This window comes from Myiozetetes cayanensis, unplaced genomic scaffold (assembly GCF_022539395.1).
Source record: "Myiozetetes cayanensis isolate MyiCay16 unplaced genomic scaffold, myiCay2020 scf15, whole genome shotgun sequence".
NCBI classification, from domain to species: Eukaryota; Metazoa; Chordata; class Aves; order Passeriformes; family Tyrannidae; genus Myiozetetes; species Myiozetetes cayanensis.
The window spans coordinates 19,185,217-19,202,165 of record NW_026087159.1 but is presented as its reverse complement, the minus strand read 5'-3'; the positions used below and the strand labels follow the sequence as shown (position 1 = coordinate 19,202,165).

Here is a 16,949-nt window from a genome sequence, read left to right as displayed (position 1 = left end):
CTGTGGCTCAGTGAAGGGAGAGAGTTGGCTGTGGGATCTGCAGGGCCCATGTCTCTGCACAGTGTTGAGCCAGCAAAACTTGGGGGCACTCTGCTGGCTCCTGCCTGACCCTGGTGATGGGAGCTCTGCAGCCAAGCCTGGCCATGCCCAGATGCCACCACTGATGGCTGGGTAGCCCTGTCTGCCCTCAGCACCCCCCCAGCCCCATCCATGGGGCAGCCAGTCCCTGTCTGGCTTCACTCACCCCTGCGGGAGCAGAGGGATCTCATGGGGCTCTTCGGGGATTTTGTTATTCTTTTTCCTTGTTAATGGTACTCACTGATGGGAGTAAGCTTTGCCTAGGCACCACCAAGGATTAACTCCCCAGGGGGATACAGTGCTGCTTCCACTGCTCTCAGCACCGGAGCAGTCAGGGAGGGTCCCAAACAGAATGGAGAGGGGCTCGTCCTCCTACCCCCACCATGCTGGGGAGGTTCCTCCTGAGGCCAAAGAGGTGCAGGGGAGAGCAGGATTAGGGAAAACTCACCAAATTTATGATCTGAAATGTTCTGTCGTGGACAGGCGGGTGGAAGGGAGGCACCTGGTGGGATTCAGCCAGGCTGAGGGCTGGCTGCCGGCACCGAGCCCGGGGATCTGAACCAGAGGAGCTGGAGCAGCAGAAGGCAGGGGAGAAGCCAAGGGCACGGGCTCTGCTTGGCTGAAGGAGCACAGGGGCCTGCCGGCACGGGCCTTCCCTGCACCCACCTTCCTCCCGATGGACCAGGCACTGTGGCGAGCACGATGGGAGAGGCGAAACCTTTTATTAACAGTCGCCGTGGCCAGTCACACACTGGTCTCGATGAGCCACGGCCACGAGTACGGCGGCGGCTCGGTGTCCTCAGCGGCGGGGAACGCCTGCGGTGCCGCCCGTGCCCCCGTCCCCGCCGTGCCGCCTCGGGGATGCTGCACCGGCTCGGAGCAGCAGCCATCCCCCGGGGCCCGCCGGGCACCGCGCTCGGGCCGTCCCCGGCAGGGACACCGCAACGCCCCGCGCAGAGCCCCGAGCGCCCTCCGGAGCGGGGGGAGCCGCTGCCGAGCGGCCCCGGGAGCAGAGCAGAGCTCCGTGGTGGAGAGGGCTGAGCTGAGCGTTGAGGGGCTGCGCGGGACCGGGGACTCGATCTGTGTCTCCTGATCGACGAGCTGAGGAGCAGATGAAATCTCCTCTTCTTGTGCTAGAGTTTCAGTCTGTGTCTCCCGGTCAACCAAGAGGGGAGCAGCTGAAGTTTGCTCCTCTGTCTGTGTCTCCTGCTCAGCGTGTTGAGGAACAGCTGAATCCACCCCTTGCTGGGGGGTCTCGGGGTGGGTTTCCTGCTCAGCGTGTTGAGGAACAGCTGAATCTGCCCGTTGTGCTGGGGTCTCAGGCTGGGTTTCCTGCTTGACACAGTGAGAGACCTCTCGCCGTGGGCCGGGGGATGATTTCGCCTTGTAGGCGTGAAAGGGGAGAGGGGGATTGGCAGGGCTGGCCTGGCTCCTCCCAGCAGCTGCTGCTGGGACAGGGATGCGGGAGATATTGTGTCCGCAGCGCTGAGGCACAAGGGGAGCCTCGTTCGGCCATCCGTGGTCCTTGTCCTGCTGCTGCGGCTCCGGCTCCGCCACCCCACTGCAGGCCCAGCAGCTCTTGACCCGCCGGCGCTGGCTGCGGGCGGCGGTGCTGCTGGCCGGGAGCAGGGGACGGCCGGGACAGGTCCTGCACCACTGCGGGCCTGGGCCCCGCGCCCCCGCGGCCAGGATGGAAGGGCTCCTGGTGCTCCTGGAGCTCAGCGTGCTGTAAGGTGAGGACAGCGTGTCCTCACGGAGGGGCTGGCCCTGGCTGTCCTGAGGCTGCCGCTGGTGCGGGCGGGAGGACGGGAATGGAGGCGGCTGCTTTGGCAGAGTGTTGGCACGACCGGCGCCATCCCACCTCTGGCCTCTGCCCCCTGCCCTGTCTCTCAGCTGGTGCCCCTCTTTGGGGCGCGGGTTGGTGTTCCTCTTCTCCATGGTTCCTTCCCTGCAGGTGAGAGAAGGAAAAGAGAGCTGTTGCCCCCCGAGCAAGGTGTTCTGCTCTGCTGGAGTGGGCACCCCGGGGGGCTCCTTAGGTACCCCATGGGCAGGGCAGGGCCCTGCAGTGTCACAGGGGCCCCTTCCTTCATGCCACAAGGCCCTGCAATGTCACAATGGATCCTTGGTGCCATCTGGGTCACAGTGGCCCCTGGGCTCTCCGAGCCCCTGCATCACCCAGGGCAGTTGCCAGGTGTGTTGGGTGTGCATGGCCAGCTTTTGGTAGAGGGGTGGGAGGAAACTGCAGGGAGAAGCTTCCCCTGTGTCTGTCACAGACAGTTCCAGCAGCTCCAGGACAGACCCGCCACTGGACAAGGCTGAGCCCATCAGAGATGGCAGTGACACCCTGGGGATAAGGTATTTAAGGACAAAGAAAAAGTTACTGCACAGATGGAATTGGGTCCCAAGAAGCGTGGAGTGTGAATATGGGGAGAGGAGCAGCCCTGCAGATCCCCAGGGCAGTGCAGAAGGGGCAGGAGGTGCTCCAAGCACCAGAGGCGAGGTTCTCACGGCTGCTCTTGGCACCTTTTGGGAGACCAGCGGCACCTCCTTGGTGCCGACACCACCCAGGTGGTGGAGTGTTCGGTTCAGGCCCAGGGAGCTCTTTGGCTCCTCCAGGTTTGCCAGGGCTCCTGTGGGATGTAGGAGTCATGAGGTGGCTGCTCTGTGGGACAGTGTGGCTCCACCCCTGCCCTTCCCAGCCCTGTCCTCAGAGCCCAGCTCTTGTCACACCTCTATTCCCTCACCCAGGTAACCTGTGCATGGGGACCAGCAGTGACACCTCAGGCATAGTGGGGAGGGGATCACCAGCCAGGAGAGACACCCTGGGGAAGGATCCCAACGGCAGCAGCTTTCCCAGCAGGCTCTCCAAGCTCGTTGCTGTGGGCAAAGCCAGCTGTGGGGAGACAGGGTGTGGACTGGGGCTGTCCAGCTGCAGGCACCAGCTGGGAGCTGCAGCACCTGAGGCACGGGAGGGGCTGAAGCCCTGCCCGCTCCCAGCTGGGAATCACTGCAAGGAAAAGAGGGAGCTCTGCAGGCTTCTCCAAGCTTGAAACAAGGGAAAACTGAGCCCAGTGGGCAGCACAGTCCCCTTTCCTCACTGGCCAGGCAGCGGTGCAGGAAAAAGCAGGTGACTAGAACAATCTGACTTTATTGGTGCAAACACTGGGCTCAGGTGAGTGGAATATTCCCAAGTGCTCCAAGGAAGCTGTCCGAGGCGAAGGGATGCACACAGCCAGCAGCCCCCTCACTCCTAGTGCCGTGTTGCCCTTACAGAGTTCAGTCTTCGTGGATGTTGAAGAGCTTTGCTACTTCATTGAGGTCCTCGTGCTCCTCCCCGTCTTTGATGATCTGGAGGAAGGACAAGGCATTAAATCCTGCACGTCCTACAAACAGCCAGTGCTGCAGGACTGTCACAGCCAATGCCAGGAACTCCTTGGATCCTCTCTGAAGCACCAGACTGAGACAGCCACAGCACAACAGCACTTTCTGCACCCAAATTTACATGGGACTCTTAAACGTACCAGCACCTGCCTACAGGAAGAGCTGGAAAACCAACCTCCCTGTCCCTGAGGGATTTGTTTCTGGGTTTTTCTTTACAGCTGGGGAGAACAAGTCTCTTCAAAAAGTGATTCAGCCCTGTGAAGGTGAGCCTGGCACTGTCTCAGAGCCAGGATACCTGGCTTGAACCTGCAGCTTTTAAACAAGACCAAGAGGCCAAGGACCCTGCACATTCAGATTTAGGGGAAAGGCTGTTAAGGGGAGGAAGGAAAGAAGGAAAGGATCTCCTTTCCACGGGGATGGGAGAAGCAACAGGTTTCAACTGCATCATAAAGGATTCAGAATCGATTTCTATCATGAATAGTTCTTTCCGGGAGAGATCACCTGGGGATAGTGTGGGATCACTCCCATAGTTTAAAACTAATGAAATTTTCCAAAGGTGTTAAAACCTGACCTCAGCCTGGCTGAGCTGACCTGGGAGGACTGAGACAGACCACGGGGGTGGAGACACACTAAGCACCTCTCAGGGCTGTCCCAGCCCTGACTCTGTGGCTGTTTCTGGGATGATATTTGAGACTGTTTCAGGCACTTGGACATTGGACAAAGCAGCACAAAGATGGGACATTTCACTCATGCTTCATCACTGTGATTCCAGCCTCTACTTATTATAGGCCTGGAATTTCAGCCATGCCAAGGTAAGGCTTGGAGCACACACCTGATCTGAGTTATTTCTGTAAAAACTTTGCACACACATGCAAAAAAGCACAAGGACAGCTCCCCTAATTCACCCAGGACAGGGTGAATTGGATACTGCCCAGCTCTGCGTCAGACAGAGCATCTGCATCTATTTATCCTCACTTTGGATTGGCAGATTGATTTTTCCACAAGGAAATCCCTGCTCCATAAAGCCCCACTGTCCATCATCCTCATCCTGCACTGACCTTCCGAGCAATGGGCATCCTGTTGAAGATGTTCCACAACACGATTCCCACCACGACTTTATCCCTGAGGTAGAAAATGACACCTTTGCCGTAATCTTCTCCTTGCTTTGGGACTTGAGGTGTCGGTGAAGAGCTTTGAGAGATGTGAACTTCTGAGGCTTCCGCTTCCGTTTCGCTCTCGGATCGAATTCCAGTCCCTGCAAGGCAGAGACACGAGCTGTCACACACCCAGGGCAGGACATGTGATGATAAGAACAGACTCAAGAGCTGTGTCCCCCAGAAGTTAAGTTTCATTAACACAAGGATGAAACAATCCCAACTTGGAGCACAACACCGACAATTCCCGACTTCCACCCCCAAGTGCCTGGGACAGCAAAGTCCACTGCTTCTTCCAGGCAGCGAATACAAAGTAAATGTGCTTGGATCTTCAGTCTCTCTTGTCCCAAACTGATCATTTTATTGCTGTGGAGGAGATCAAGCTTGCCTGGGAAAGCCTGCCTGTCAGTAGGTGAGTTACCTGATGGCTTCTTGGAGGAATGTTGTGGTTTAATCCCATTTTAATATCAAATACAGCCTTTAAAGGTTGGTCTAGAAAGGGAGCAGTCTCCTTGTGCTCTCAGAGGTCAGACTGACTGTGTGTGTCCACACCAACACCTGCAGGCTCCTCCCAGCACACCTGGGCCTTACCTGACTGCTCTGTCGCACTTTTCGGCGTGTCCTTCGCTGTCGCTTTCGCGAAGACTCCGACTGTCGGCAAACTGCTGTCCACGAGGCCAATGGCCTCGTACCCCACATTGGGGCCCAGATCGCTCCTAGGAATCAAGTGGAAATAAAGTAATTTGTAGCACTGGTGAGACAAACCCAAGGCAATTCCATCCATCCACCCTCAAATCCTTGCTGCCAGCGTGGTGCGGGCGATCGCGGATGCAGAGTGACTGACACAGCATGTCTGCTCTGCACACAGAGGTGGAACAAGGAGTCAAGACACAGCAAGGCCAAGGCTAACGTGGCCAAACAAGGAACCCCAGAGGAAGAAAGGAACGTTACCAGAACATGGACTGGTGCCAGTAGGGCTTCGCAGCTCCAGTCATGTTTTCTCCGGCCAGTCTCCCGCTCACCACGGCGTGATCGTGGTGCTCCACACGTCTCCGGCCCAGTTTGATGTCGTAGAAACAGGCAGCGTCCCCTGCCTTAAAGAGAATCACCCAGTGAGCACCAAACACCGACAGCCACAGCTTCGATCGGTGCCCAAAGAAACGCTGGGCAGAGAACAAATGGAACAAGGAACTGCGTTCTTCTGACAAGCCCCAAACACCACCACGACCTCTTCCCGCTCCCTGGGCTACACGACTCCCAGTTTCTCAGCATTTTTTCGTCGATCTTTGGGAAAATAAGGCAGCATGAGGTACGCTTTCCAGAGGAATCAAAAAGTCACGACGCCCACCAAGGGACTCTTACGCAAGCGAGCGATCCAGGCTATCTTTAGGTTACCCCAACTCCTCTTACACAGCATAAATATTCCAAACTCGCCGTGGTTACCACGGCAACGAGGCGGCTGCGGTGCCTGACCAGGCTCCGGGCCTGCGCTACAACCGCTCTCCTTACTCCTCTACTCGCTCTTTTTCACCTCATCCCAGTGCACCAGCCCCACAGCTTCGTGTGTCCCGAGCTGCTGCATCAGCACAGCCAGAACGCCGTGCCCACACTCACCACCCAGATGTTGGAGCGTGCCTGCAGCTCCGCGTTCACCCGGAACCCCCCGAAGTCTGAGTCCACCTCCAGCCCCGCTGACTTGGCCAGTTCCACGTTGGGCTCCAGCCCTACTGCAGCCACGATGTGATCTGTCTCCACCTGTTTGGCAATTAGTAATTAGGATCTTCATTCCCCCCACGCCCCTGCAAGCTTCACCCTCTCCCTGCTTTCCCATTTACCTTCCGTCCATCCTTCAGTTTAATCACCAGCCGGTTGCCGGAGACAGAGACGGACTTGACCACAGCGTTGGGCAGGACATTGACCCCCTCTGGAAACAAGCAGAGGACACCTCAGTGCCTGCTCAGGGCTGGGCAGATCCCACCTGGAGCAGGTGGTTGGTGCAGACAGATTCCAGGCGAGGAACCAAGACAGAGACCTCCTAAGCTGTGCCAGTACAGCCTGGAGGGAAGCACGAGGAGAAAGCCAGGTAGAAAAGTCTGAGAGAGCTGCTTGAAGAACAACCCAAAGTACATGTCTTACGTGATAACAAGGTCACATCCAAAAGAATTCCCCAAAACAGGTGTTCAGAAACTAGGACACTCAATTACCTACTGCTGTGTCTCAGTCAGACACAGAGGTCCAACAAGGCAGCTTCCAAAAAGGAAAGTAACTCAGACCTGTGGGTTACCAGGCCCCGCAATCCACACCCAAACGATATTCCTCCTCCCTCTATCCCGCTCCACTTTCCAATGCACAGGAATATTCTGCACTTAATGCAGCAAACGGAAAAAGGTGTCTTGGATCTTACTGGCTTTAGCAGCTATACACTACAGCACCTGGCCTGAGCCAGGTGTGTGCATGGGCATAGGGACCATTCCAGGGAGGAACAGCCACAGGGAAAGCCTCACTGGCATCAGCAAGCCTGTTGGCTCAGCTTTCCAAGAGGAACTGCCAAGAAGCCAGGGATTCATGGCAGCTCCATGCTGCCTGAGCTGCCTGAACTGCAGCTTCCTCTGTGCTGCACCTGGGCCATCCTGCAGAGCCCAGGGACAGAGCAGAGCTGGATGTCACCAGCAAGAGCTGCACGGCAGCCACCGGCCCAACCCGCTGCTCTGCAGCTTCACCTCTCCTGACTTTCTCTGTGGTCCAGTTGCTCAGGTATTCAGGCAGGATTTTGCCCATATTGCCGTTCTCTGGAAACAGCTGGATCACCTCCAGGCCTCGGGTTCGTGCTGGAAGGGAAGCACAGAGCAGTGGGATAGAGAGCAGCAGCACAGATGTCGGGATACACATGCTTTACTTTACACAAGGAGCTTGACAGAAGTTCACAAATCTGGGAGTTCTGGCTCCCAGACTTTCTCCAGGAGTCACAAGGTGACTGTTTCACATACACACCTGCAAGCTCTAATAACAGCCTTTTAGGTAAAATGCTTGGTATTTTGGAGAAAACTTAGAAAAATTACCAAAAGACACTCCTTGCACACTGCCAGTCAGAATCCAGCTGTTCACCACCACAGAATCATGGAATGCTTTGGGCTGGAAGGGACCTCAAAGATCATCCAGTTCCAACCCTGAAATCCTAGTCAGAGGGTGGCTTTGAGCACAGGGGACAAATGTGACTTTTTAGAAGGTGGAGTAATTTTGCAGCACGCACTGGCCTGCAGAGCTCCCACCTCTGTGGTCAGGGGCTGCTGGGCAGTTAATGAGGGAGAAACTGGGAAAATCTTGGCTGTGCAGCCAACAGAACACACGTGCATTCAGCCTCCTTCAGGCAAACACGGAGTCTGTGCAATACTGAGCAGTTGGGGGTGAAGTTTCCAACATCAGACTGCTTCCACTCAGTGTCTGTCACAGCTGAGGACACGCACTCACCTCTCCTTCCCAGAGCACAGGCCAGCTCACTGCCAAGGAAACCACCACCAATAATTGTGATGGACCTGACTTCTCTTGAAATCTTCTCCAGGTTTCGGAAGTCCTCGATCTGAAAGAACATTTACCCCCATTTCAAATCCTCTCTAACAGCAATGGCAGCACAAGGCATTTGTCTCCACTTTCTCCCTTTGATATGAGAATGACTCTCTCCCCAGCTTGGAAAAGGAGATGTGTTGTTCCTTCCTCCTGTTTCCCTGTTGCACAGAAAAACCTCCCTGGATTCCTTATGTCTGTGCAAGCTTTTACCTGACTGGGAAATCTCAAATTCCTGCATTTCAAGGGCAATTACAGTAAAACTTCTAAATTGAAATGTCCCACAGCACAACCAGTACAACAAGGATGCAACAGCTCACAACATCCATCCTTCCCTTCCCAGTTAAGCAGACCACACCTCAGGGGGAGTCCAGCACAGAACAGAAGATTCTCATACACCTTCTTATTCCTGATCAATTCCCTGAGCTAGACTAAGGAGAAGGTTACATTTTCAAGAAAAGTGGAGTTTGCCAACAAAAAGCAACTCTACAGCAGACCTCAGAAGATCACTGACCATCTTCCAAGGCTTTTATTCACCTTGGAAGGTGCAGCAAAGTCACATAGGAGGGAAACTTGAAAAAAACCCCACCCTAAAATCCCATAATCCCATGTACTATGACAGCTCTCAGGCCTGAGGCCAGCACATGAGTGGTGGAGCAGACTCCACTCTGGTTTCCTGCCCAGGGAAAGGAATGAGCCACCAATGCACTCCTGGGCACCAGCTGAGAGAAGCAGTGCCAAGGCAAGGCTGTTCTGGTCAGAGCAGAAGAATTTAAAAGCTGAAAACAGTGGTAGTGGCTCTGATTTATTCAGTCTCACCCCAGGACTGGCAGCATCTGGAGATTACCTTCCGGAACAGCGTCAGCCGTTTCTGTACGTCCTTTCCTGCTCTTTCGAGGGCCGGCAGGTTCCTTGGGGTTCCCCCTGGCGACAAGGAGGGAGAGAAGAGACAGCAGTGACACCAGGGCCATGGCACTGGCTATCCAGGCAGTGCAAAGCTGCCTTGGATCGTGACTGTGCTTTCCAAACTGTTGCAGTATGCTCCATCCCTGCTGCTGCCTGCGTTTTTAACACAGAAGACCCTGTGGGAGCAGCAGGTGACCCAACACCCACACCCTGCCCCAATGCCTGCAGTCAGCCAGTGCCACCTGAACTGCTCCAGAAATGCTGGGGCCAATGCTGGAGCAATGTTCTGCCTGAGCAAGAGCTGCTGGTTCTGTTTGCTGCTCCCACACAGGCAGAGGTTGGTCTGTTCAGGAGTTCCTTCCAGGGAAGTCACCTCTTCCTCCTTCCCAGTCATCACAGGGCAAAACTCTGAACATCCCAGAAAAGCTGGATGATGCAAGGCAAGTGCAAAACCCAACAGCACAGCTGGCTGTGTGACTGCTCTCCCAAGGGTTTGCACTTACTGCAGAAACTTGTCATGGAACCACAGTCATGGAATGGTTTGGGATGGAAGGGACCTTAAAGCCCATCCAGTCCCACCCCCTGCCATGGGCAGGGACACCTTCCACTAGAGCAGGTGGCTCCAAGTCCTGTCCAACCTGACCTTGAACAGTTCCAGGGATGGGGCAGCCACAGCTTCTCTGGGCAACCTGTGCCAGAGCCTCCCCACTCTCACAGGGACGAATTTCTCCCAATCTAACCCTGCCCTCTGTCAGTGGGAAGCCATTCCCCTTGTGCTGTCCCTCCAGGCCCTTGTTCAAAGTCCCTCTGCTGCTCTCTTGGAGCCCTCTTTAGGCACTGGAAGAGTCTTTAAGGTCTCTCCACAGCCTTCTCTTCTCCAGCTCTCCCAGCCTGTCTCCACAAGAGAGGTGCTCTACAGAATTTAGCTAAATGCCACTGTAATAAGAAGCCTGGCACAAGACAAGGAACAAGAGAAAAAAACCTCAAAGACTTACCAGTGGCAATGAGACATTTGTCATAGGTTATCTGGGTCCCATCACTGAGCTTCACTGTGTTCCCTCTAACATCCATATGTACAACCTGTGGGATTAACCAAGCCAAGCTCAAGCTGCTGTGCACTTTGAGTCAAACTGCATGTTAAACCGCTGATCAGAGATGCAAACTTGGAATTAACATTTTCCCACCTTGAAGTTTAGGGGCAGGGGGGTAGGAAGTGGGAAGGCAGGTGACTGGAAGCGGGAATGAAGACAATTTCTATGGGAGTCACCACAGCTCAGATCGATCTTCCCAGGGTCTGAGTCTGAAATGGGCTCAGACGCAGCCCAGCTCAGCAGGAAGAGGAGTCACTGACATCTTATTGTAGCAACATACAAAAATCTGAGGATATGAGTGTATTAGAAGGCTCACCTTAAATTGCTCCACCTTCCTCCTGCTTCTGCACATTGCTCCTGCCCACCTTATCACCCACTACCTGGATCACTGTGCTCTCCTCACCTCACCCTCTGGCCAACACAGCCCGGTTCCTCTTTGTCACACCTTGACTCCAAGCTCTACATTCTTGCCCCATGGCCAGACTCCAGACCTATCCATCTCCCTTCTTCATCATCTTCCCCCAGCTCATTGCTATTCCTCTTGGCTTCTTCCGTTTTCAAACTTAACATTTAAGACTAGCACAATCTCTGCTCCATCACACTTCTCCCAAACTTGTACACATCTCCCTTCCCAGCCAATCCCCCTTGCACCTCCAGGAATTCAGCACCAGCTCAGAGCCCAGGCTCTGCTTGGGAAAAGCTGTAGGAACAACAGCCAGTGCTGTACCCACCTTCTTGCCACACAGAACTGCCACCCCACCATTTTCCACAGAAGGCAGGTCCTGGACAGGCACATAGAATGACGGTGGCTGGAAATAGATACTGAGAAAAGCTCCATTATCAAACAGTTCCACTTGCTCTGGGATACCAGAGACCCAGCTATTCAACAATTCCAATGAGACAAAGACAACTCTGGGCACTCACAGCAAGCTCCAGAACTCTTATTTCTCTATTCTTAAGAATCAGGGTCTTCACACTGTTAAAGTTCAAGGGTTTCAGGTTGGAAAAGACCTTTAAGATCATCAAGTCCAACCATCAGGTAAGGCTTAATCACAGAAGTTACAAGGATCAGACACGATCCAGTGTCCCTGGAGCTCTGTTCTAACCCATGGAGCTTCACCTTTATTAACTTATTTCACAGGAACCCTGTGGTGGGACATGTCTAAGGGAATCACAGCAAGGTCCAAGAGTTATCAAGTACAGAGCAGGCTCAGGTGGGAAGCAGAGCTCCTCAACCCCTGCCAACACCAACACACCTACACTGGCTTGTGGTTTGCTCCCAAGAGAACACTTTGATTGTTGTCACCTTGTCACTAAACACTCCCCTTCAGCCTTGTCACCTGCAGTGCCACCTACCTCCTCTCCTTGCCATTCCACTGCTTGAACCGCAAGGTCTCTGTCACGTTGGGATCATCGGAAAACCACAGTTCTTTGGAGAGAGGTGGACGCATGTAGGGCAGGGCAGGATCCTCAGACACAATCAGCACCTGTAATTGGTCAGGAAACACATCAGCTGGAGCAGTGGCAGGCAAATGACAACACAGACAGAGGCTCTGGAGCGAGCAGAGAGGGACTGCCAGGGACCCACACGGCTGCCCTGGAGCAGGACAGCTCTTACCCGGGCTCCAGGGTCACGGGCACGGATGGATCTGGCAGCAGCAAAAGCAGCAGTTCCTCCACCAATGAGCAGGAAAGGGACGTGGGATGGGACCTTGACATGAGCGCCTGGAGATGCAGGTGACAGAGGGGACACCTTACTGCAAACACTCAGGGAAACTGGGCCTCACCAGGGGCCTTCCACACCCTGACTTCCTTTGGCTAATTGTCCTCCAAACACCTTCCACCCCTGCACCCTTCCCAAGGACCACGCTGATGCTTCCCCCAAAGCTGGCTCCCTCCAGAAACCAGCCAGATTTCAGCAAATTGTTTTTTCTAAGCAAGATCAAAAACTCTGCACTGGCCAACCAAGGAACAGTTGATAAGAAAGTGAAGTTCCCAAAAAGACCAAGGCAGATTTTTCTGTAATTGTATTAAAGGAGACCACTTTTGAGTTCCTGCAGAAGGCACCTCCTCCCACAGGCAGGTCCTCTTCGTCTGCTATCCAGGGAAAGAGGCCCTTTGGAATCACAGTGTCCTTGTCAGACTGCACAAAGGTAAAAGCCAAAAGCAGGGCTCACTCTTTTCTCTTTTTATCACAGAAGGAATAACCAGCAGAAATCAGCCCCAGGAGACACCCTACTTCATCCTCAGGATTGTCTGTAAAACAGCCTGGTTCTGGGTCATGGAGAGCCAGCACCATCTTCTGTGCTGGGAAGTCACACAATCAGAAATCCCAGAAGGGTTTGGGTTGGGACAGACCCTAAAACTCATCCAGTTCCATCCCCCTGCCATGGGCAGGGACACCTTCCACTAGCCCAGGTTGCTCCAAGCCCCGTCCAACCAGGCCCCAAATGGGAATTCCCAAACAACAGCACCGAGAAGTGACAATGCTGTGAAGACACTTCTGTGATTCCAGAGGGGCTGTGCTCCACTTGCTTTAGAGGCCTCAAGCTTATGGAGAACAGAGCCAAGCCCAGAACCAGCAGGCTGGTACCCACCAGAGGGAGAGGACTCATCGTCTTGGGTTCGCGTTATCGACGAGACCCGGCTGGTGAATCGCTCTTTGTTCTCCTTCAGTGTTTTGTACACCTGGAGACAGACAGGAGATACTGACTTTGTACACCTCACAGCACCAAGGCAACCACGCTGCTGCTCCCCCCTGACAGGTTTGTGTCCATCCTGCGGGCTGGAAAAGCCATCTGCTTTTAGTTAAAACACACAGACCAAAATACACCCCACTGGACAAGGTGCCCATTGAGACTGTGCTCAGAAAATTACCTGCTCTGATGAGCCTTGGGTGTCTGGCTGCTTCCCAGAAGCAGTGAACCTTCCTGGAGGTGTTTGGCTGCAAACCTGTTCCAAGAGGAACCAGAACCAACGCAGAAAATGCAGCCAAACCAACCCCAAGGCCACGTGCAGGGTGGGCCACGACACAAGGCTGCAAAATGGAAGACGAATCCAAGGAGAAAGCATCTCCCAGCTTTCCAAGTCCAGAGCACCTGGGCAGAGCCAACAGCCTGAGTGGCTTTCTCTAGGCCAGGTGTTGGAGGCACGGTGGTGGCAGTGGTGACACCCCTGACATCAGCAGTGCCTTCAGCCACAGGAGCAGGGCTGCTCCAGGTAACAGCCTTTGGACATGGAATCTCTTCCAGCTGGATGCTCACCTGTTTATTTGACTGTGAAATTCAGGATACAGCAGGAGCAGACCCTGCAGGTACAATTTAGCGGTACAGACAAAGAGGGAGCACTTTTTACATCAAGTTAACCTCCAACAAAAACTGGTAACAGAGAGGAGCTGGACACTGGGAGTGCTGGGAGCAGGTGAGAGTCCAGTGTTTGCCCCCGTGGGTAACAAATTAGAGGGAAGCAAACCTTCTTTTTAAGGCAAACCACAGCCTTGCTAATAATCTCTACCATTTGCACAACATCAAATTTCATTTGCCAACCCCCACAAGTTGGTGTCTTATAGCAAATAGTCTCAAATAAAAATGGAGGAACTTAATGACAGGCACAAAAAAAGAGCATGGGCAGACAAAAGCCTCTCCAGGGAACTGGAGCAATGTCAGAAATATCAGAAACAAGAATTTCTCAGTGTTGAAAAGAATTAAGAGAAAGGTATTTTTAAAGCCTTTTGCTTAAAGACAGAAAAGCCAAGGTTAACAAACCACCTCTGCCTTTGCAAGCAGAACCAGGAAGGTTTTAAGCGAGTCCAAAGGGCAGCATAGTGCAAATTAAACCTATCCCTTAGGAAAAACCACAAGCAAAACATCAGATGAGGCCTTCAGGACAAATATTTCCAACAGGACAATGTCAACTTCTTTCTAGTCAGAAACACAACTGTGCTTTGCCACATCGTGGGGTGATATTTCAGTGCTCTTCCCTAAAGAAATCATAACTTTGGACAAGTTTTCTTCCCTCTAACACACTTATATTCAGTTATTATTTCCTTTTCTGCATGCCAACACTACTGATACCAGGATAGGTGCATTAATTAATGATTAGTGCCTTTCCTGATGGTTACAAATCAAAGATGGCCAGTTTGTTTTAGATTAACTTAAAGTGGAAAGGTTAATTCTAAGGCAGATTTCCCCACCGAGAACTGCACTGCTTGAGAATGTCAAATTTATAACCTTAAGTTATTTGGCAGTGTCCCTTGAAAATTAATACCTGAGGCCAGGGAGCACAAAGAGGGTTTGAAGTGAAGGGTAACTTAGTGGGAGGTACAGACAGGTGCCCTCCCTCCACCCTCCTACCCAATAAACACATTTTTTGGAAGCATCTTACATAAGCTCCTGTCCCAGTGACTGTTCCTCCCACTATTAAGTATAACAAGAGGTTGCTGCCAGCTTTGCCAGGAACACCTGAAGACGTCAGGGATCTAGAAGGGCATCTTAGTGGATGGCATGGCAAAACTGCGGGTGAAGACAGGCAATGGAAGAGAAGAAGGAAAGAGCTGAATATTAGGAAAGATTCTTGATTAAACAGGCCTTAGGAAAAGCAGAGTGGGCTTTGTAATTTCAGCTACCTTGCGTGCCAAAAAAAAAAGGGTATAAGGGCACAGGAAAGAATTAAATTTAAAGGGAACAGGAAAAGATTTTTCCTCCATGCACTGTTTTAATTTTTCTTTCCTCCCTTTCCAAGGACTTTCCTTGGGAGAAAATTGGGATTTGGAACTTTTAATGAATGTGATCCTCTAAGAAAAAGAGGTTGGAAACACAGATTTGTTTGATGTAAACTTGGGATCCATCCACTCCCAGGCAATGCTGCTACTCTTCAGCTCCCTGGGAATATCATTTACTCTCTAAGGCAGGCTGGAAATTTTTATCCTTTTCATGTAGGACATAAATGCTCACCAACTGGGGGTTGATTTTGTACCCTTACAGAAGTTGAACAAATGTTCTGAACTGAGATTTGGCAAGGAATGGTTTGCTTTGGTATCAAATCCCAAACATGACAACAGACAGAGCTGTGGTTGGTCATAACAAAAAAAAACCCAAGAGTGCCCTTAAGGTAAAAAAACCCTAACAGGTAACTGAAATTACAGTTTAAAAACAAGTAATCACAAGAAGTTAATTTCCAGTTAGCTTCCTCTGAAGTTTTTCTAAAGGAGGAAACAGAGATAAAGCTACAGAGATCAAAAGCTGAGTAAAGAGAGCTGGAATACAGCAAACGCTCGACAGGAGAGGTGGACTGCGGCTTCTTCCCAAGGAACCACCTTTCTACTTACATAGGCACCTGCTCCTAAGGTGGTCAAGCCCACAATAAAGGCAAAAAACGTATTACTGCCTTTTTCCCCGGGCACGCCTGTCTGCACTTGTCTGCTCAGCTGCAGGTCTGGGGGCACATTCCAGCGCTGCAACAGGGTGCCTAAGGGACACAATTTGTTGGAGAAAACAACACAAAAACACTGTCAACATGAAGGTGCGGCCAGAAATTTAGAGGCTAAAGTCATTTCTGAAACCAAACAAGCTCCTTGTTTGGAAAACGTGGCACCACATCTGAGCGACCGCAGGGAATTTATCCCGTGCCACAACAACGTGCTCCGGGCAGCCGTGGATATGAAAACATCTGTAGGATCAAGGAGTAACTGGGCTAATTAACAGCAGGAGCATCCCCGGGCAGCTGGAAAGGCTGCCTGCAGCTGGAGCCTGCGGCCACACAGGGCCGGGAGAGCGCAGAGACGTGCGCTGGTGGTTCCCACACCTTCTCCGGGCCTCTCCTGTCCGAGGATGCACCTGGCTCCAGGTAACCCCGCCGGGGCGAGCAGCAGCGACGGCCACAGCGGCACAAAACCCCCCTCTGCCCACACAGCTCGTTCCAGCGGGGTCAGCCACCAGCAGGACACGGTGGGCACAGAGGACATCCCCGGGGGAACTGAGCAGACCCGGGGGCAGGCACGTCCCGGTACTCAAGGAGCACACCTGGCTGAGCAGCTTCGCGGCGTTTCGTTCCGCTGCGGCCTGAGCACAGCCCGCCCCTGCATGGAACTGACTGTCCCCTGGAGCGACGGCGGGGACGGCCGATGTTCCCGGGACAGGTTCGGGGGCTGTCCATACAACCCCCCTCCCGGGGCGGACCCCCGAACCCGCCTCACCTCCGCCTAAGCGCGCCCGTTTGTAACAAAAACCCGCTCGTTCGTAACAAAAACCCCGCAGCCGCGCCAAAGCCGCCCGAATGGCGCCCAGGCAGCCCCAGGTCGCCCGCGGTGTCCCAGGCACGGTTTCCTCCCCTCCCGCTCCCGGGGCATCCCGCAGGATCGGGGCAGGGCCGCGCCCTCCCGGCCCGGTGCCCTCCGGTGCCATCCCCGGTGCCGCTGAGGGGGGGGACGGGGTGGGGGGCACACGGCGCGTGTGGAGCCCCGCGCGGGATGAAGCGGCGGCGGAAGCGGCGGGGATCGCGCCCGTCCTTCCCCCCCACCCGTGTCCGTGTCCGTGTCCGTGTCCGTGTCCGTGCCCGTGTCCGTGCCCGTGCCCCCCCGCCGGTGCCGACACTGACCCGCGTGCGCGCGGCCCCGCGGCGGCGGGGGGCGCAGGGCGCGCGCCAGGGCCCCGCGGCAGCGGAACATGTCGCCGGTGTCGCCTCTCTCGGTCGCGGCCCCGCCGGTCCCGGCCCCGGCCCCGGCCCGGCCCCGCCGCGCACGCGCCGCCTCCCGCCGCCCGCCCCTCCTCCTCCTCCTCCT

General features: G+C 54.1%; 2 protein-coding genes across 3 annotated transcripts; both read right to left on the bottom strand.

Moving 5' to 3' along the window:
- Positions 1-781: 781 nt before the first annotated feature.
- Positions 782-3,079, bottom strand: LOC126637500 (proteoglycan 4-like). Its single transcript, XM_050310834.1, has 2 exons — positions 2,823-3,079; positions 782-2,026 (listed from the first exon to the last, which is right to left on the bottom strand). Exons 1-2 carry the CDS (start codon positions 2,864-2,866, stop codon positions 823-825), a joined length of 1,248 nt encoding a protein of 415 aa, XP_050166791.1. The 5' UTR covers positions 2,867-3,079; the 3' UTR covers positions 782-822.
- A 131-nt stretch (positions 3,080-3,210) lies between these two features.
- Positions 3,211-16,898, bottom strand: AIFM1 (apoptosis inducing factor mitochondria associated 1). Of its 2 annotated transcripts, none has more exons than XM_050310820.1 (16): positions 16,766-16,898; positions 15,498-15,637; positions 12,769-12,859; positions 11,790-11,896; positions 11,528-11,658; positions 10,903-10,993; positions 10,076-10,160; positions 9,022-9,098; positions 8,082-8,190; positions 7,334-7,441; positions 6,449-6,537; positions 6,228-6,368; positions 5,565-5,707; positions 5,205-5,329; positions 4,518-4,714; positions 3,211-3,426 (listed from the first exon to the last, which is right to left on the bottom strand). In XM_050310820.1, exons 1-16 carry the CDS (start codon positions 16,833-16,835, stop codon positions 3,355-3,357), a joined length of 1,776 nt encoding a protein of 591 aa, XP_050166777.1. In that variant the 5' UTR covers positions 16,836-16,898; the 3' UTR covers positions 3,211-3,354. The 2 variants fall into 2 exon arrangements, with proteins under 2 accessions (XP_050166777.1, XP_050166778.1); XM_050310821.1 differs by lacking the exon at positions 15,498-15,637 and adding an exon at positions 14,555-14,682 and having other exon boundaries at positions 16,766-16,893.
- Between the last annotated feature and the right edge of the window lie 51 nt (positions 16,899-16,949).

What these genes read in the sequence shown, in the direction of transcription:
- LOC126637500 (XM_050310834.1), bottom strand. Translation starts at nt 2,866, where the DNA reads ATGCCTGAGGTGTCACTGCTGGTCCCCATGCACAGGTTACCTGG. An exon ending in CCCATGCACAGGTTACCTGG is followed by an intron (nt 2,027 to 2,822) that starts GTGAGGGAATAG and finishes TCTCACCTGCAG; the next exon opens with GGAAGGAACCATGGAGAAGA.
- AIFM1 (XM_050310820.1), bottom strand. Translation starts at nt 16,835, where the DNA reads ATGTTCCGCTGCCGCGGGGCCCTGGCGCGCGCCCTGCGCCCCCCGCCG. An exon ending in CCTTAGGAGCAGGTGCCTAT is followed by an intron (nt 12,860 to 15,497) that starts GTAAGTAGAAAG and finishes GTCTGTCTCCAG; the next exon opens with GTGTACAAAACACTGAAGGA. An exon ending in GGATGCCCATTGCTCGGAAG is followed by an intron (nt 3,427 to 4,517) that starts GTCAGTGCAGGA and finishes TCCTTCCTCCAG; the next exon opens with ATCATCAAAGACGGGGAGGA.